We start from the raw sequence: 20,586 nt of genomic DNA on the forward strand, positions 1-20,586 counted from the left end.
CAGACAGAGAGCAGTTTCAGCTGGGCTTAGGGACCCTGACCTTCCTCGTGGCAGAGCTTCCTAGCAAGGTCACATTTCACTCCCTGGAACTAAATTGCCTTTTCTGTCCAAACCTGCTCTTACTTTCATCCAAGCCTGCAGACAGGTGCACCTCGTTTGACACTCATGAAGTCAATGGAAGGACTTCAGCAGTTGCTTCTTTTAGGACGTAAATGAAACTTTGATCTGTGCAGCACACAACATTGGTAGACACTATTTTTGTGTGCTCAGGTGGGCATACATCAGCAAATGTTCTTAGGGAGACAAGTTTTTCATTTATGTGCAGCACAGAAGAGCTGTGGTGTTGCCAGGAGGCACCTTATCCTAAGGATGAGGCAGCTTAATCCTTGTGCTGATTATGAGATAATTCAGACAGGAAAATATTAGGTGAACGAAGATTTCGAAGCCTCTCAAAGGTGTCCACCCCCGGGATCACCCCAACGTAGAGCCGACGTACCTCAGGACCTCCCAAAGCAACTGCTACGGGACAGGGAGGGCAGTGCAGCTGGAGCCAGCTGCTCCTCAGAAAAGCAATGGAAATAAACCCCTGGCCGCTGAGCCGGTGGAAAGCCCGTTAGCAGACGCAAAGCACGAGGTGCCACCGGCAGGCCGTGAGCCCGGACTGCTCCTCGAGGCAGTAGAAGGAAGCACAAAACTCCAAGGGCTCAAGGCTCTGTACGGAACGTGATCCCTGTTAAGACTCGCTTCCTTATTCATGGGATGAGTAAGCAGAGCTGGCCAGAATGCTCCTGAAAACGTGTCGCCGTTTTTCCCTTCTGCCACGAGCTTGGTTCCAGGAGGGCACCCGCGCAGGGAGACCCTGAGGCCCTCCCGGGGGCAGCCCCGGGCCAGGCGCGGGGGCTCGGCATGGCACGGTGCGCGGCGCCAGCAGCCACAGCACGCTCCCTGCCGCGTCCCCACGCGTGCACGAGCCTGCCACGCCACCATTCCATAGGTAAGAAGCAGCGTTTCCCCCCAGCAGAAAATCTAAACCTCTGAATTAAGAAGAAACGAGACCGCAGGTATTCCTTGGCTTGGGGAGCAACAGGACTTGCATCACCTCCCTTTCTCCCCTCTGCACCTTTGCTTTGCGTGGATTTAGCACAAGGGCTTTGCTTCCTGCTTTGGCCACTGTCCCTGCCTCCTGGCAGAGGCTCCTACGGAATCGCCTTGTCTTTCCAGGCGTCGCGCGGCAGGAGAGCTCCCCCAAGCCCCCAGAACTACCAGTCGTTGAAGGCAAATTACCACTGCACTGGAGTGCTCGATTTTTAGAACTACACACATGGCTTCAGAGCCTCGCCGTTCCGCCGCCTCGTGTAACACATGGAATACAAACACGCGAGGAAAAATTAATTCAGACAAAACACGCTGCGTTGAAAGATGAAATCATGGGTGCCAAAATCACTGGTAGAGCGTGCAAACTAATAAACGGGAAGGTCATTTTCCAAAAATGACAAATTACTATTAAAATCTGCTTAAGGGAATACTGAGATAATCTTATTGTTAAAGCGAATAAACACAAAGCACATTAACAATGTTTCCTAAATATCATTAATTTTGAAGCCTGATTATCATTTTCAATAGGAAAATGAGTTATCTTAAAGAGCTTTCTTGGTTGCACACTGTCAGCTCCTGAGAGCAATTAGCAGGCTATTGCTATTCTCTGTGCAAAAATCTTGTCAAAACACATTTTAGGTCTTGAAAGAAGACTAAGGGGAAAATATAACATCATACTGGAAGTAGTAGACGGTTAAAATGAAATACTGTCTTATAATGAAATATCTTCTAAAATATGATATTTAAGACAACGTGAACATCTATATACCATTCTGCCCACTTTTCATACAGCAATATTATTTAAAATTATGTGTAGCTCAAATAGTCTAATTAGCAAGAGAAAAATGGTCTAATTTTATCTATAGCATTTTTCAAGACTTACCCAGCTAACCAAAAGCATAAGCTCATTTGCAAAAATCACCATAAATGCTGTTAAGATAAGGAGTTCAAAAATGACATAATAGAAATAAATATTAAATAATACCAATTAAATAGCTAGCTGGCAAATCTGCATAGATGTTATTTCTATTTATGATGAACAGTCAATTAACACAATAACGAACACACTGGCTTGTTTCTGTAAAATGATTAATGCAGCTTTTGGAAATGCTGTTCTGCTTTAACTGCCTTAGTCATAGCTGTCACAGAAGCTATGATTTTGTCTTCTTTCTTTGTCAGATGCTTGTTTCGGAAAATATATTCCAAAAAGCTTGAGCGAGAAGCTTGGTTCCCATGGCTCTAAGCAACCAGCTACCCTGTACCAACCTGCACGTACCATCAAATGGCAGCGGCAGCAACTGCAACCCAAGGCCAGATTTGTTGGTACTTTGGTGTGTTCAGAGCTTGACCAGATTCCCAAAAGCCCTTTGGCACCACACTTGCAATGATTCCCTTACGAGATATGCACCCCATTTTCCCTATCAAATCCTCAGAGTGGTAACTTGGCAACCTCAAACCCCTTAAAATCTGGTGTCTAGTGACATTTTTGTGGTTTTAAAAAAAAAAACAGGTCTCTAGTTCATTACAAATAGAAGATCTCAGGTTGTCCTGCTGCAAGCCCCATTCCAGCTCTGACCACTACGCAACGGTTCTGCCTCCCAATTGTGTCTCTGCTTGTGCTGTTACCAGCACCACCTCTGCGCGGCCTGCTAACACCAAGCATGGAAAGGGGGGGAAGAAGAAGCTACTGGAAAGCAAAGTTCACATTTTGAGAACTGCAGATACCCTGTGCCTATCCTGCATGCTAACTTCAATTCATCAAAGTACACTTCAAAAGATAGAAATTCATCACTTCTACTATAGCAAACAACTTGTACAAAAATTAATTAAACATCTTGTTCTAATGTGGCACAACCTTTGCTCTGCCCAGCACCCACCGTTAATCTCTACAACTGCAGCACCTTTCCAGGAACGCGGCTGCTGAGCTCTGCCTGGACTGGGTGGGTGCCCTGACAGCTCCGCGCTCGTTCTCGCACAGCGCCGCAGACAGGGGCAGCACGTCGCTGTCACAGCGCCGCGGCGGTGGGCAGCTCCCTACGGAACACAACCCGCCTGTCCCCAGAACTCCTGCACTGGAGCCGCTGGCCTCGGGGCAGGCTCAGTTTCAAACACCACCATTTCTCACACACAGCAGTACGGCTGTTGCAGGGGTTCTCGCTGCCCAGTACGGGAAGCTGCAGGCTCTGCCCTTGCCTGCCAGGCTGCCTAACCAGGCCCAAACTAGGGAGCGTGACCTGCTGCCCGATGAGCTACTGTTTCACACTGAGTAGGAGAGAGATCTTCGAAACGCAAAGATACGGTAACAGAGCTGATTATTAATCCTCATGTACAAGTCAGCAGCACCAGAAGAGGCAAAATGCAGACAAAACACAGGCAGGGGGGTTGGACTAGACGATCTCTAGAGGTCCCTTCCAACCTTAACAATTCTATGATTCTACGATTTTAGAACATAAGGTAAAATACAGCCTTGTCAGTGTTACGATGCAAGGGAGGCACAACTCTCCCACTGCAGTACACATGCTGCCAATACGTATACATGTATGTATACTGCGCAGTGAGCAGCGCCCCTCGCTGCACAGCGGGCAGCAGGCAGCGCACCTGGGCGCACACGGCACATCCAGGCTGTTGTTTGGTCTCTCGGGTGGTTTTCTTTGGGGCACACACTTTTAGGAGGGAAACATGCTTCCTGTTCAACAGACACATTTCTTGTGAAGGAAACCACAGTGTCAAACTTTTCCTGCAAAGGCAGGAACCTACCTACACATGCTCACCCGTAACTTCAGAAAGATGCCCCTGAAACACATTCCTGGCCAGCCTGGAAGGCTCCTGAATTCCTGCGGGGGCAGCGGAAAGAGGCACGGTATCTTTAAAGGAAACAGATTTGCTTCAGAGAGGGGCAAGTTGAAGAAACATCTGCAAAGACTGATAATAGTTCAACTTCCTGAAATTCTTACAGACCCGCTGCTGAGGAAAGCAGGAAGCAGAAGGGAGCGAGAAAACCACAGAGGAAAAAGCAAAGCTCTGCTCCCAAGAAGGGGCAGCAGCTCCTGGTGCTGGAGCACAGGCCACGGAGGGGGCGCAGGGGCCGGTCGCGGAGCAGAGCCGGGCGCAGAGCGGGGTCGTGAGGGTCCCGCGGCCGCCCGGGGCGGCCCCCCTGCCCAGCTCTGCGACGGGCACGCGCCAGCGCCAGCCTCACCACCACTGCAACCTCGGGCACATCCCGCATCAGCTGTTCCGACTTTGGGAAGCGGTACTGGAGTGAGGGGGCCCTCCGGAGCAGGACCGCACACCGCTGCGTCTCATCCTGAGTACTGCAGGTACACACACATACACACACGTTCTTCTTTCTTTACAGAAATCCTACACAAGAACAGCAGATCCTGTATAGTTGCACTTATTTATATATTAAAAAACCACACATATTTCTCTGAAAAGTATTTGCGACTATTTAGCACTAACCTCAGCCCAAATTACCCCTTCTCTTTCTTCTTTTTTCTGAGGGGTGCGTGGATAGGAGATCCAATCCGTACATTAATCTTCTCCTAAACCAGACGTCACCCCAAACTCACGGAGCCAGCACCTCTCCTCCAGCACGCTCCTGTGCAAAGGAAACTCCTGGAACTGCACAGAGATATCTGAAACTATGACCATCTTACCCTGCAGGTCAAAACCCTTGTATCCAACTGCATCCCGACACGAAACTGCAACTCAGGCTGCCTCTCAAGCAGAGACAGCTAATAGCAATTAAAACCCTCAGTAACTATTACACAAATTCTGATCTGGCTTTTCCATTTAGGCGCCTTTTTTTTTTTTTTTTTTTGCATCCATGGAAATTGCTTTTGTTCACACTAATATTGAGAAGGAGGCTTTATTTATGCAAATAAATGCATTTGTGAAAAAAGCATATTTGCATGTAAATGAGCATATCCGTGCATCAATTAGTAAATTTGAGTTCTTCTTTGCTGCAAACACATCCATTTCAGATGGCCATAAATGACTAGTTAGAGAGAAAAAGGAAACATTAATGAGCCGATTTTCCTGGGCACTTGGCAGATATGCAAAATGCCTATTGTAGACGAGAATGGGAAGCAATACAAACGTAGAACGACAGCGGTATAAATCAGCGTATCCAAGGAACTACAATTCTCAGTTAGCCTTCTTAATCTTCTGAGAGACAAAAGCATCAATGCTATTCTGAAAAACAAGGTTTATCCTGTCTGTGTTCTGCAGACGTGCTAATAAAACTTCATTGTAAAGGGCATCAAAGACAAAACTAGACAGATGCTTAAAAAAGTGATAGTCAATGGAGAAAGGCTTGTTAGTAAGAGCAATCCCAGTGATAAGATCTCCCCTGAGAAGAAACAACAGGCCACTAAACATGGGATCTAAACCATGCTGAAAACAGAATTGGAGTAAATCCTGCTCTTGTCTTCATCTGTAGCATGAAGATGATGAAGAACAACAGGACAAACACCTCCAATCCACAAATACCACCACATTTATATATACAGTAGTGGGAACCAAATATTCCAATTATCGGTTGATTTTTTTTTTTCCTTAATGCTGCTCTTCTTTGGGGTTATTTCTGCACATAAACGTGCTCTTTCCACATCCTGTCTCACACGTCAGTCCCGGGGACAAAGGGTGGGTGCCGTTAGCAGCCTCTTCAGCAGGCAGCGCCGGGGCTCCCCGAGCCCGGAGCTCTGCCACCGGCCGCCCGCGCCGAAGGACCATCGGAAACGGCCGTCTCTAACTGCGCACGGAGCTTTATGGAGATTTAGTGATGGCAGGAATCCTAGTGAACACACGGAGCCTGCTCCCGGCAGCATCGCCGCGCTGGATCCTGCACCACGCCGTGCATGGCCTCCTGCCACACATTGTGTTAACGCGGAGGGAAGCGAGAGGTTTCCTCGAGAAACACCCCTGTGCACAGAGGCTGGGGTGACTGAGGAATAGCCCAAATATCCTAGGGGTTGTCACTAGGGTGGCTGTACAGCTGCTGGCAGGGCTGGGAAGGCATGTCCGCACTTCCGTCCTGAGGTTCAATTTCAATCAAATAACCACATCTCAGGCATTTACACAAAATCCTGCTGCTCAGGAATAAACTGGCAGTCGCTTTCACGCATCTAGGGTTCATCCGCACAAGGAGCCCACCAAGGACAGTGCCACACACCGGCGTTGGCCCCAAGTCCTGTCTCACTGCTCACCAGCACCCTGGGCGGATTACGGCAGCCAAGCCATTCCGGAGCTCCTGGTTTGGAAACGTGAGCTGAAAAGGGGAGCAGCTCCCGCCATTCCCTTTCGGGACAGAGCCGTCCAGAGGAGGAGGAGGAGGGAAGTTCCTCCCACTCACTGTAAGGGCAGTTCCCTCAGAAGCAGAAGCTTCAGTCCGCGCCACGGCACGGGGTGCCCACGTTTCACTGTAAAATATTCACACATGCAGGACACATGGCAGCAATTAACTTGCCTGTGGCCCTATATGTTACTGCCAGCCTTCAATGAAACGGGAAGTTCACAGGACCATCTGCTGTTTATTAACTGCTATTTGATCTATTCTTTCTGCCTACTTCTTTGAAGAGATTTCTTGAGGTCTAAAGTCAGGGAGAAGAGAGGAAGAGGGAAAAACTGCAGGTAGACTCCAGCAGAGCCACTGTGGTGAAGGGAGGCCCAACTCCAAAGAGGTGAACATCTTGCCCACCACGGCTTGCCCTTTGCTTTTATCTCAGCGAGGACCATGGCACTTAGGTTTAAAAAGCGCAGTTTTCTTTGGGGCAATTTTCACTTGAAAGGAGTAGATAAATCTTGCTTTTGGGGAAGGGCTCAGGGACCGTTCAAGCACATTTCTACCCCTCTTTGCACACACAGTACCTTTGAAGGTAAAACGATAATCCCGCAAATTGTAACGTTTGATAATGGAATTCTCCTTGTGCCATGTAGAGCCAGGAGCACACGACACAGCTGGGGTTTAAACTACAGGGCTCTACAATTATTTTTGCTCCGTCCATTTCAAATCCCACAGTGAGCTTGAACACACAAGAGAGACAATAGCTCTGATTCCTACGTGTGTCCTTCATAACACAGACACCTGCTCGCATTTTCTCGTGTGATGGAACAGTAGAATTCACAGGGAGTCTCTGAAATGAGAACAACAAAAGCAGGACGGACTCCTTGGAAAAGCCACTAAAGAGAAGGAATTTGGAGAGATGGCAAACAGGAACACACACGGTCCCCTTACAGGAGAGGGGTTATAAAGCAGACTGCTAAGAATATTACTAATTATTACTGTTAAGTCACATCAAAACCAAGCTATTTGCCTCATATATTCCCTCCCGTGGGTTACAGAGCTGCAACGAGCTTTGTGCACATGCAGTCTGTATGCGAAAAGGACTAGTGCAATCACTGCTGCGAGGAGGGGAGGAGGCCGACAGCCCGACCGCACGGCCTGCCCGAGGAGCAGCTCTCCCTGCTCCCGGAACGACGCATCGCATCCGCAGGTCGGAGCGGCCTGGGCCTCCTTTACATCACTCCTGCATACGGACAAGTGTTAAATATCTATATAAACTTTTAAGTCAAACACAGAAATAACTCTATTCCATTACTTTAACACATCATTTAATTCCAAGAGTTCTCTTTTCTTCAGCAGAGATGTTTGTGAGTGAACTGAAATTTCTCACACACTTACCCAAAAACAGTGATAATTCTACCCACAATGAGCTTTGAGCAGTGAAGTGAGCCTGTGTAATGCATCCCATTACAGATAAAACTCAGACATTTGTAGTAGTCAGTGAGTCTCAAAACTGCTTCTTTAAGCACTTTGCCAGAGAGGCAGGTGACGAGCGTGCCCGCGAGGCCGCTGCCACCGCGCCAGTCCTGCTGCCGTGTCCCCGTGCCGTGCGCGGGCAGCCAGGCCGCCACTCGGACCCGAGCACACCGAGCACGGCACGGGGACACCAGGGACACCTGGGCATATCCCTGTCGTTGCCGCCTTTGCTATCAGTGTCATTTGGGGTAGTTGTACTTCCAGAAAAAGGGATAAGAATGTGTTTGACCAATGTCACACCTGTGGAGGGACATTAGACACAAGGAAGCATTTACTGAAATAAAATGTCCCTGGTTCTACAATGGCTTGTTCTTAAACACTGCAATTAGAGCGTGCCATCGTGCAAACACTCCCTTATTCTGTCATCCACTGCACAGAGTTTTTTTCTTAGAAAAGAATAAACCCCCTTTCTTTAGACAACCATGTAAAACACAAAAACAATGGGCATTTCAAAAACCTAAGAAGCTGTTCAGGCAATAATATTCTCAGCTGATGTTTATGCAGCATATGCAATTAAAAGCTTAATTAATCAGCTTAATCTTAGTATTCAAAGAGCAGAGGAAATAAGCTTTTGCTACTCATTATATACCATGCAATTAGATAATGAAGACATCAAATCATAATTATGTGTCATAATAATAATTCCATGTCAGAGAGGTCCCATATATGTATGTGTGTGTGTACATATAAAAGAAAGCAGTCCTGAACAGTTTGTTCTTAGGCCCAAGAGAATGATTTTAGAGAGACTTAGGCATTGCTGCATCCTAAGGACCAAGGGGATGCGCAGGGAGGAAGGGGCTCCCGCCTCAGAGAGCATTTAACACAGCATTCCACTGCCACGCTGGCCAGGCGCTCACAGGGAGCACGGAGCCACGGAGGACACGGAGCCACGGAGGACGCGGAGCCACGGAGGACACGGAGCTGTGGGGCAGCTCACGGACATGAGGTTTGTGTCTTGTTCTCAGCAGGCAGCAGAACAAACAGCAGTGCATGGGGGGTTCCCCACAGCAAGGCTCTGGGAATGAGACCAAAGGCTTCTTCCCCTCACTGCGTCGAGGTATGATCACACTGACAATTTAAACAGCACCTCAGTGTCTCCCGGGACTAGATTTTTAAAGCAGCTTACCTGTATTCTGGCTTACCTTTGGAACGTCATCTGTGCGTGGGATGTGACTGGGAAACGATCCACAGGAAACACTGCACCACGTAACCTCTGTGCCACCTGAGACCCAGTTGCCACACTGGTGGCAGCGCAGGGGTACATTTCATTTACAGGAGGGCCGGGCAGCTTTGCAAATAATACTGCCTTGTTTCAGGATCTTTAGAGCAAAAGCAATCAGTAAATCCTTCACAAGATCCCAAACCAGCCCATTTCTCATAACATACACAAAGGTTCCTGCTTACAGATGACTGACAAGGTAGAGGAAAAGAAGATTCTCCCAAAACAAGCTGGTCCATCCTCCCAAGCCCAGGAGAAATGCTTAGCTGAGGCACGCTGCCCAAAGCTGCAGAGTGCGCGTCTGTGCGTTCTTTGATGCAGCGGCACTTTGTGCTCCTTTGAGACCCACACACACAACACCACTTCTAAGTGCCCTTTGCACCATTCCGTCCTTCCTCTATCTACATCTATCTATCTGCACTGGGCCTGCTTGCTTCACCTCATCTCCACCTATGTGTCTAAACTGACTTCAAAAATTATGATTTCATCCTTTAGAGATACTGCTCAGGGCAGCACCCAGAAAAGAATCGTGGAGATTTTAATTGTATGAATGATGGTTGGTTTTAGCTTGATAGTTTAAGTGTGAGCATGAGGAGTCATGTGGGGTCAACCCGGAAAAGGCTTCATTTTCCCTTTATTTATTTTTTGTCTTTTAATCCCTGCAAAATAAGAAGGCCAAAATTGTAATTTCATATACGTTTTCCTAAATAGGTTTCATATTTGGGTATTCATGGATTTTTAGATACACCAACAGAGGTTAATCCTTGAATTTAACATTAAATGTGAACTGCACTTTTTAAAGAACAAATTTATTATTTGTCAAAATACGCCCAGTTAGGGATACACAAGGCTCTTGTGAAAAGGCCCTGGCTGTTTGTACAGGCCCCACAACTCTGGCTCTGGTGTTTAGCAAGGACACGCTGCCCATGTCCCTCTTTAGAAGGGGCCTGATTTCCTATTAAACACTGCAGAAGCATATAGGCTGTTTTAAAGACTATCTGAAAAACATTTAACATTCTTTACCATTTCAGATAAATTCTTATTAACATCCAACTAGTTCCTTTATCATTTTCTTGATTTAAGCCTCATTCGGCTCTGTGTGATTACAAACTCCGTGGCTGCTGGTGTTCGAAGCCCATGTGAATAACTGCTCCCATCTATACTGCAAGTCAGGAAGAGTGAAAGGTCCCCGTTGGAAAGGACAGAGCACTCACCAGTGTGACACATCTCAATCCAGGTGTTTTAGATACGGACTCATTCCGTGGCTCTGTAGAGTCGTTTTTCTTTAGTGTGGCATATTCTGAAGAAACACGAAACAAATGTGTAAAAATGAGCTGAAGTAGAAATATCAGAGATGAAAAAGAAAGTATGCCCATTTAATGTAATGCTTCCCTAAAATCAGGAAGGCATAGAGTCAAATAAATAAAAATTCGGATCAGGCTGAAGTGGCAGGATTAAAAAAAATAATGCTCATGTTAAGATATGTTACTAAAAACAACAAAATACTGTGGCAGTACTAGAATCTGTACTAATTAACAGAAAGTACTTTTCAAAAAATATAAAGCTCAAACTATTAATCTGAAGACACAGATCTACATCCATTTTTTCCTTAAGGCATCCACCCATGGAGTCTGGATTCTCGGACACCTCCGCTGCTCAAGCTGCACTGCGGTTCTCAGTTACGTCCGCTGTTTGCTCCAGCCATGTCCCCACTGCCACCAGCCAGCAGGGCTCACTCCTCCTGCTCTCCACCTTAACTGCCTTTCTTCCACGCACCCAGTTCCTCATCACACAGCGGAAAATTATGTATGTCAGAAATACATTCCCCAAGTACCGCAAGAAATAATTATTTTCACTGCTATAGAAACCCACAACATTTAATTTTCCTGTAAGGTTATTTTACAAATTGTGACCTGTATTATAGTTATTTAACAGTATTCCATATTTGGGATTTGACAGGTTGATAAGGTCTTCCATTACACTATTTTTAAAAATGCTACACAAAAACACAGGAGTTCTAATGAACCAGTGACTCTGCTCTTTGTCAGACACTGGCTCTGCTGCCTGAGATGCGGATGACGAAGCAGTAAGGCCCTTAGGGGATGTTTCAGGGCTGGGTGGCTGGCTGCAGCGGCTCTGCTCAGCGGGGCAGGGCAGCCGGCGGCTCCGCTGCCGAGAGCCTCCCTTCCCCGGGCCACCCGCGGCGCAGCCCCCGCCTGCTCCGGAGCAGGGCCTCACCGCGCCCGGCCGGCTCCGCTCTGCGCCTCGCTGCACCGCGCACGCTGCCCTCCGCTCGCACAGCTCCTCGGGCTCCGCAGTTTAGCCCTCACAACCAACTCCGCTGGCAGGAAGTTCTTCTAAAGAATACAGAAAAGCAGCTGCTTTTTTTCAGACTCAGAAAAATCTCAGAAGACGGGAGGGAAACTTCTCCATCTGCTGTCAGAGGCTTCTGCAAAGCTGAGGAGGAAAGTCCAGTGAGGAAAGGGCCTCACTGCTCGGCACGGCCTTTCGGGGCATGCCCACCAGCACGCATTCACCTCCTCACAGCACCAACTGCCAATGGGGCATGAGGTTTTCTACTAACTCTCAGACATTCCTTTAAAAACATGCCATGTTTTATCCGATTAGTAAACTGATATTAAAAACAGGATAGCGATTTTGTTTGCAATCACTAGTGCTGAACTTCGGAGCAGCTGCTTTCATACAGTGAACCCCACTCCAGAGATGTGCTGGCAAGGCAGTCAGGTATTGATAGATATTTCCAGATATTATTTGCTACATCTACCTCTTCCAGGCCCAGCTGCAGCTCTCCGATGGGGATTTTCTACGCCCAGCACACATCCTGAAGGCCCGGGCCTGCTCCTCTGGGGCTGCTTTCAACAGCAAACAGCTCTGGACTTGGAGCTGATCTTGCCAGAGAAAGCAGCGGGGAGGTAAACCAGCCCAGGGACACGTGCAGCAGCTTCACCAAGGACTCAGCAGGTAGTTAGAAGAACTCATCTCCATTACTTATATCACATTCAGGCCTCCTGTGAAAAATAAGAGGATAAAGAGTTTAGTGCAAGCACCATACCTTTTTTCATGACTTACAGTCTGAAAAACACTTGGATGCAGGGGGAATACAGAGCACTGCTGCATTATCTGGCAAGGAGACCACAAAGAACTTTAGATATTTCCCAATCAGCCCTTTCCTTTTCTCTGCAGGGCTAGAACCGCATGGCTAGAACACAGGATCCACACGGAATGTCACATCCCAAAGAAGCAGAGCAAGGTGCAGCCTCCAGGAGGAATGTCCTTATTCGGGACACCATGACCCACCAAAGAGCAGAACTTGCCACACAACCATAGCTCCTGCCTGGGAGAAGTGCAGTATCCAGCACTGCAATTTCTTCTTGGCTAGGCAAGCAAAATAAAGGGTATTCAATTTTCAGCATGGCTTTACTGCTCTTTGGGCAAACATCCTTCTTCAAATTTTCTGCCAAAATCTCAATAAAAGTATGAACCATAAAACTGATCTTTATTTTGATTAGCATCGTTTACACTTCCTGTAAATAATGACCAAACAAGATACTATTTGCCTTTGCTAGTAACAGAACCACATGCTTTCATCAGTATATTAGATAAGAACAATCAACTCCATATACTCCCTATATGCGATAGGATAATCCATGATAACATTGAAATCCCATTTACAAAGCAAATGCACTAAGTCAGAAAACAATTATTTCTCTTATTCTAGTATAAGCAAGAACGGAGATAATTAACAGAGAAGGCAGGCAGTTTTTTATTTTATTTATCAAAAAACACCACAGCTCTAAATTACTTATGCAAATAGATTCAGTCATGCTCGATTAACACAGCCAAATGTGATTCATTCAAAACAATATGTTTAATTTGTCAGCTCCGAGTGCTACATTTGACGTGCTCCAGCTCAAAGGAACTCCACTCCACGCGGGCTCATTCCGCATGCCCAGCTCTCAGAACTGCACACGGATTTGCACAGAGCAACAATGAAAACACAAAGCACCATCCAAAGTGCCAGTGCGAGCGATTACGAATGCTCCTCCTAATGATAAATAAGTTTGTATTTCTTTAAATAAATAACACTAAGGTCCATGATCACTCATCTTCACTGTCACTATCGATTCACACAACAGCAACAACATCTACAAAATGGCTCCATCCAATTTCTTTGGATTGCATTAAACCGTATTTTAATTACTCATTCCGACAGTTACAGTATCACAATGCATGTACTGCATCTGAAAAAGAAGTCCTAAAACATGGAGCAGTTTTTACACATCGACTACGTGTTGAAAAGCAAGAAACAGCTGCCTCCAGCATTGTTAGGCCAGACATCTAACAATACTAGCGTTCAAATCAACAGTTCACCATCTGAAATATTAGTTCTACTGAGGTAAATGACTGCATCAGCTTAAATCCCAGTTCAGAGTATAGCGAATACTTGAGGGCCAGGAAAAGTCTGCACATGAAACACCTGATGGCTTCTGGAAGAGGGCAGCAAGGGCACTAAGCCGCACTGAAAGATGTCAGACTGAAAGATGATGAATAGGAAGAGCTTCACACACAGGCAGTGAGCCTGGGTATGTCACCTCCCCACGCCACCGCGCCCAAGAACCTCCCACGTGTCCAAAGCACCCCTCGGCAGGCAGCCCGGCAGCAACGCCAACGGGAACCACGAGTTTACACGAGCGCCCGCCGCGCCGGCCTCCTGCCACTGCTACCGCAAGCAGCCTCCGCTCGGCCCAAGCGGCTACTGCCCACCCTTACCATTAAAGTGTTATTCACTCAGGAAAGGAGCAAAAATGCCATTTCCTATAAAATTATATTAACTGCTGGTGGTGAAAGAGGCAAAATTCATCCTTCCTTGAAAAGACACAGTATGATAGTGACTTTTGCTGAAAAGAAGTCATTAAGAAACTCATAATCATCAGATTTTATGAATTCGTGCAGAGATAAAATCCCTTCAGTTTCTATCCATTATAAGATCCTTTGTGTTTTTTGTGACATAGTGCCTTGCCATTCAAACCCATGTACTGTAAAGAACTGAAATAGGGGGGAAAAGAAAAAGGTTGTTAATCTTAGCTACCTGTAGCTAAACAGCTTCTCACAGGTATCCCCGTATTTCATTCCATACTAACTGCTGCTATTAGCACAGCATGCGTAAGGTACGTTAGAGAAATAAAATTAATTAACCTTGGCCTTGAGATTCTTAACTCTCTATATTTAGCACATGGCAAAACAGTTCCTCAGAGGCTCTCCTTAAATCCTTTTCCATACCCTTTCAGGGGCCTTTGCTATATGTTTTCCTGCAAAAAAAGCTTGGAATACCTAAAGGTTCCTTTTGCCTAAGACTGCTATACCATCTCAGTATAAAAATAAACTTCTGCAGCAAAACATCATTTTATTTTTCACTGCAAAGGAAGTACAGAAACGCTCCATGTCCGCATGCAGTCTCCAGGACTATTAATCTGCTATTTCAGTATTGTACTGCATGTACTGTACAAATGACAAGCTCAGTACTCCCACACACCTATCTGTCTAATACACTGATGCCTAGATTTCGCTTGTCACCATGAATTTCTTTCTTACTGTGGAATTTCAGGAGCCATCTAACCATTAATCACTACGTGCAAAGTTTGCTTTTGCTGTGCATATACATATGCACATTCCTATGCATTCCCACAGAAATAAATGTGCATCTAAGCACCTTGTTTAGAGGCACATATATGAAATGCGCATCTAAACATTTCATATGTTTAGATGACTCTCACCTTGTTTTGCAGGGACTTCCATTTCTCCGGTGGAAATCCAACAGAAGGGCATCAAGCGCCGGTGGGGGGACCTGCCGCTCTCCCCCTTCTGCAGAGTTTACAGACCTGGGACCTCTTCCGTCCAAGCTGCCTTGTCCCGTGGGGACGCTAGAGCTGACGAGCCCTTGTGGCCGCTGGCTGTGGCGCTCTGTGAGCCCGCACTCGCCCTCCGCGCGGTTCAGCCACAGTAACTCCCTTTGCTAGGGCACTGCACCGAGGCCCATCACTATCCTCTGACCTTGCTGTCTCCCACATACTCAGTTTCAGCTCCTCTACATCATTATTTCAGTGTCAGGGCTGATTGTGGATACATGATCCCACAGTACAACCACGCTGATTAGTTCATTTTGATTTGCATTAGTTAAGAGCAAGCCTTCCAAAACAGAGCTTCTTCCTTAGTGAGGATGCAGTAGTCCAGCGGCAGCCTCTGGCTACTCTGCACTCCTTATTTACTGCTTCTGCAAAGCCTAAGTCTAAAGGGGCTTACCACAGGCCAGAGATGGGGAGACACTTTTAAGACAGTGCTTGCAGTCAGTAAGGACAAACATTGTCTTAAGATCTCTCAGTTCTTCACCAGGTCACTTCCCCTTGGTGAAGCAGACTGATTAGCAACATTGCTCTCCTTGACCCTTACTTACCTTAGATGTGGAATTCAATAGCATGTGGCATTCAACAGCATAGGAAACGTGGCATGTATACACACGTGCATGTGCTACTGAAAAGTGGCATTAGCTGCTAGGACACTGCTATTTTATTTTAACATACATTGTAATACATATTCTTTCCTCACACGTGCATTATTTCTTAAGCAAAACCAGAAACAGGTTATTTTTCCAAGACCTCCTTGCTGTCACTGAATCTCCTTGCGCGTCTCGAGGTGGGAAGAGGTGGGGGAGGAACATGGTGCAGTGCCACTCCAGCCTACGCTGATGTGCAGCACAGGGAAAGGAGGTGGGAAAGGAGCCAGGCAATAAGAAACTTATGTGAATGCCAAAACCAGCATACATCAAACACCTTCCATTTTTGCTCTAGAATTCATCATGATCAACAGAATTTTAGGCTTTCCAGGTTTGCATCCAACCACGAAGTCGTAAGAACGGACACGAGGCTGCCAGGGACACGAGGGCAGCCTGTCCTGGCCGCGCTCAGCAGCGGGGCCCCTGCTGCCACCCTCAGAGCACCGGGCAGGGCCTCAGCGGAGCGGCGGTGCCGCCTGCTCATCGAGCGACCCTGACACCTTCCGCAGCTCCCTCACCTAAACTGTCGCAAGGAAAAATTCATCCCTAAATTAAAATAAATGTTTAATTAAGAAAAAGAAAAAAGTACTGCCATTGCTGTGATTGGGAGACTTCATAATGTGCAATAAGGTGTATTTATCAACTTATCTCCCAGGTGAATCCTGAAGGGCCCAGCAGGAAGCCGCGGAGCTGCCTTTCTGCACCGAGTTCCCAAGGGAACGACTGCGCCGCGGCAGGTACCCAGCTCCAGAGCTCGTCCTCCCAGGGAGGCTGGGCCCACTCGTGCAGTGACAGCTCCAGTTACTGCCTCGCTTGGAGCTACTGCTTTTTCCTTGGGTTATTCACTCTTCTTCAAACACGTATCTACAACACCTAGATATAGGTTAAAAAAAAATAGTAGTTCTGTGTTACAAACTGGAGAGACGGGTAATACAAGTCTTCCTTTTATTTATATTTCTTCCTTTTGTATTTTATTCACTGTTGGTCCCTCAATCCCCAAAATACAGTGGCAGAATCCATGCAAGATAGAAAATGTATTTCTCTCTTTCCAGGTAATTCATAGCTGCCATTTCCAGATTTTCTTATTATTTTCCTATTATTTTCTCACTGAATTCTTTCTTACTAATGAGTAGAAAGCATTTTCTCCTGTGACTGGGAACCCTCCAGGAGTACTTTAGCTTCTCAGCAGAAGAATATTTGAGTTTTAAGCTGCTAGTTCCATGAGCTTCCTGTGGAACTGGCTCACTTGACAAGCTTAGCTCTGTAATTCATAAAATGATTGTTACTCCTACAAAGGGAGCTGTAAAACCCACGTGTTTGCAGTTTCATCATCCTTAACAGAATGCTGGACTCATATTTTAGAGCCATCCTTTCGGGGAATTCCTCATGTTCCTCCTATTCCTAGTAATTTAGTTTACTGATTTCAAATAGTCCAGAAAACCTCCAAACAAAAGCCTGCCCCAGAAACCAATGCATTTATGTAAATAATGCAGCACAGCCTACTATGTTCTCAGAGAGACCCACTCCATTCCAACTACCTCAAAGCGCAACACAACACTGCTATTGCCTGCTGGCCTCCTCGAGGTTGCCCTTGGTGTACAATATCTTTGGATGCTCTAATTAGTTTTTTATCAGACATTGTTGCTATGTCATGAGTAGCCATTTAGTCCACATGCTCATTACCATTAAAAGGACACTTGTGGTTACAACTGTTTGTTTACTCACATCTTGTCTTTATCTCTCACAGTTACTAATTTCTGTATTTCCTGGGACAGTAAAAGCTTATTCAGAGGTTACTTTTAATGATGTTTTAGAAAGATAGAGAATGCAAGGCACACTTTTTGTCTTTAGCTAGCAAACCCTATCAGCTTTATCCCAGTGTTGTCCCCAGCCACCTAAATGCCATCATGACATGACATAGTTTCTATGGGAGGGAATAAATACAGTAGCTGAAATCAAAAGACAAAACAAAAAACGGAGATGTTATTCTGAACAGACTGTAATAGCGGAATTATTAGGTGAGGTAAAACAGAGCTGCAATTAAGCACATACCAGCGGTGCCTACACAACAGACAATCTTGCTCGCATCACTATATACCTCTCTGGAAAACGTGGAAGGGAAAACAGACAAAAAAAAAAGGCCCCTCATCCCAAACATTCACACTCTGTGCACCTTTTTTGGCCACTGACAGAATTATTTTACTGCTGCTCAGCTTGTTTGAGACAGTATGAAAGCAATTAATACAAAAAGAAAGACACTTCCCCTACTCTACTGCATGTTGCATTTGTGCTCTCTTTGCTGGCCAGGGTCACTTGCTACGAGAACGGGATGCGGCAGCTGAAGGACACGGCCTTGGGGACGGGCTCGGCTGCTTGTGGCCTCGTCCAGAGCCAGCAGAATGCGGGCAGCTCATGCAGACAAGGAGCAGGTTGCTTCCTTCAGGCGCACAGTCCCTGGAGAAACAATAGGTCTGGAGACATTTTGAGCAGTTTCTGCCTGAAATTTCTGCATTAGCTTATCATTAAAAAATTAGTCTGTCACAGACTGAAACTAGAGTAAGAGGAAATAACTGTATTCTTGGAGAGAACATAGCAGGGAAAGTTTTGCATTAATTACCCTGCAGAATTTCTAATTTAAATTAGAAACAGACATATCTTCAATTAAATGGCAATTCTGCAAGGCTTCTGTCCATCTCCTACCTATCAAGGCAATCATAAAATTCACCAATACCAATACCCAGCTTTCTACATGGGGCACTTGAACTGAAGGCTTGTGTTGCTTTAGAATGTGCAGGATCACCAAGCGAAGACCAGAGACTATGTTCCTGCCTTTACAAGTGGTTAATTTAAGGCTCATGAAGGTTTCATCTTTTACAAAATCCCCCCTACATACCTTGTTCTATTCTTGTTTTTTTTGTACTAAAATTCTAATATCAGCTGCAGGCAGAAGAGTTAAAAACTGGCAGGAGTATCAAGGTTGGTTCTGTGTCACAGCAGGACAATCTGTAATTTTCTCCTTGCATTATAACTAGAAACATTCACCAAAGGGATTAAAACTGTACAAATTTGATAAAACCATAGCAAAAATGACAAACCAAAAGCCAGTTAGTAATGAAGCATAAGCTTTGTTGCTTCTAGAATCTAAGCATCAGCAAAGCTACTACTTGAGGCTGTAGAATCACATTAGCCCATCATCTCTTACTGGAAGTGTAAGACAAAATTACTCCTTTCCCTCCCACTCATGGTCTTTATGGAGAGCAGTAGAGTGCATCACAAAAGTCCGTTGCTTCCCCATTTCTCGATTATTCAGTTTCCAGATTCCATCCAGCAGGATTTCCTCCGCAGTCCTAATACACCAAAAAACCCCAGTATACCAAAATCCCCTAATTCCTACGGTTTTGTTGAAAACAGAAATATCCTTAGGATGAGCTACCCTCGTGGCAAGCCTGCGTTTTGCAGAGCTGTTGCACAGGAAGCATTTCCTGAGTGAGCCAACACAGTTCACACGTGATATCAGCCTCCCTATTCCAAGTCTTTACCAAAACATCCTGGATCAAAATGGATTCTTTCTCTTACCAGGAAACCCTGATGGAGGTCATGGTCCCTTGGCTTTTGTGCTAGCATCTATTACCAATATTTATCTACTACTATTATCTGGAAAATTGCATTTTGCTTTACTTACATTTTAAAATGTTTCAACTGTATCACTGAGTACCACAGAGATGCCAGCTAGCCTAAACCAAACAGCCACGTAACTGTTCTTCAGCTTTACCTTTAATAAAACCCAGCAATTACATCTGCTTAATGTTAGTCTCCTAAATGTCACTCCAGTCTTTGTGTCTGTATGTCTTCACTGCATAGCCCAGGAAGCTGGGAGATTCACAGGTTACATACCATCCAACTAGCAACAAATAAAAAATTAATAAGGAACAACCTAGGGGAAGAATTCACATCGAAGCTACCTTCTGAACTGAGGATGAGCAGACTCTTGACCGGCACACCCAGAGGGCACTGCTGAACCATGCGGCTCCAGCACGGGCACACGTGCAACCCCACGGCCACCAAGATTCCTGACCAGCAAACAGAAGTGTTAGTTTTACTCATCTAGTCTTCAGTCTGGATTTCAACTTTGTCCAGGTTTCAATCTATGAACAGATTCCACTTTTTAAAGCAACTCCTTACAAAAACCAGAGCAGGATCCTGGTAACAGTAAAATCAGTAAAAATGGCAATACAAAGAATGTTTTCCTGCTAGGGCTGAGATGGGAATTCATTGCTTCAAAGACATAAGAAGGTCCTAGCCTGCAACTGACAAAATACAGAATTTCAGGCAGCACGAGCAACTCTTTCTTCCTCCTTAATTCTAGCCTTCCATGATTTTATCCTTATGATAAGGAAATAGCAAGAAAAAAAAACTCCAGCAGAGAGATTGCCTTGGACGGCACACTGCTGAAACTCTCTCAGGTGAAGTTAGACACCAGCCTTCACACAGGCCTATTCATCCCGAGTTACTGACGTTTCTGTCCCACACCTCAGCTTTCCGCTCAGGACCCCTTCAGGGGCACGGTTATTCAGACAATAGCCTGCACAGGCACTGCAGCGATGAAAAGCCACGTTCTCAGGTGAGACTCACCCCAACAGCTCGGCCGAGGGCCGTTCCCCTGCTCCCAGCGCGCGGGGACGCCGGGGCAGGAGGCTCCCTGGCGCGTCCTTCACCTGTGTCCAGCGCTGCTGCTGGCCCTACAACAGAGCTCTGCTCTCCTGCCACGCACCGTCTAATTGTGAACAAGATCTGCTTGACTAACCCGTGCGATATCAGCGCATTATAAGAGCTTTTAAGATAACTTTCCAGTCTGTGTCCACCTTGTGTTTATTTCCTAGT

The 20,586-nt window shown here is 46.0% G+C and overlaps 1 protein-coding gene across 1 annotated transcript in view; it reads right to left on the reverse strand.

Moving 5' to 3' along the window:
* Positions 1–4,746, reverse strand: part of ARHGEF26 (Rho guanine nucleotide exchange factor 26) — a 71,344-nt gene extending 66,598 nt beyond the window's left edge. Inside the window, exons 1-2 of the mRNA XM_088530442.1 lie at positions 4,665–4,746; positions 3,867–3,929 (exon numbers count right to left, since the gene is read on the reverse strand). Of these exons, the coding sequence (XP_088386568.1) occupies positions 3,867–3,929; positions 4,665–4,746 (145 nt within the window). The remainder of the gene's footprint in view (positions 1–3,866; positions 3,930–4,664) is intronic.
* Between the last annotated feature and the right edge of the window lie 15,840 nt (positions 4,747–20,586).

This window comes from Tinamus guttatus, unplaced genomic scaffold (genome assembly GCF_059628265.1).
Source record: "Tinamus guttatus ecotype Peru unplaced genomic scaffold, ASM5962826v1 Tinamus_guttatus_pri_ptg000376l, whole genome shotgun sequence".
In the NCBI taxonomy this organism is placed as follows: domain Eukaryota; kingdom Metazoa; phylum Chordata; class Aves; order Tinamiformes; family Tinamidae; genus Tinamus; species Tinamus guttatus.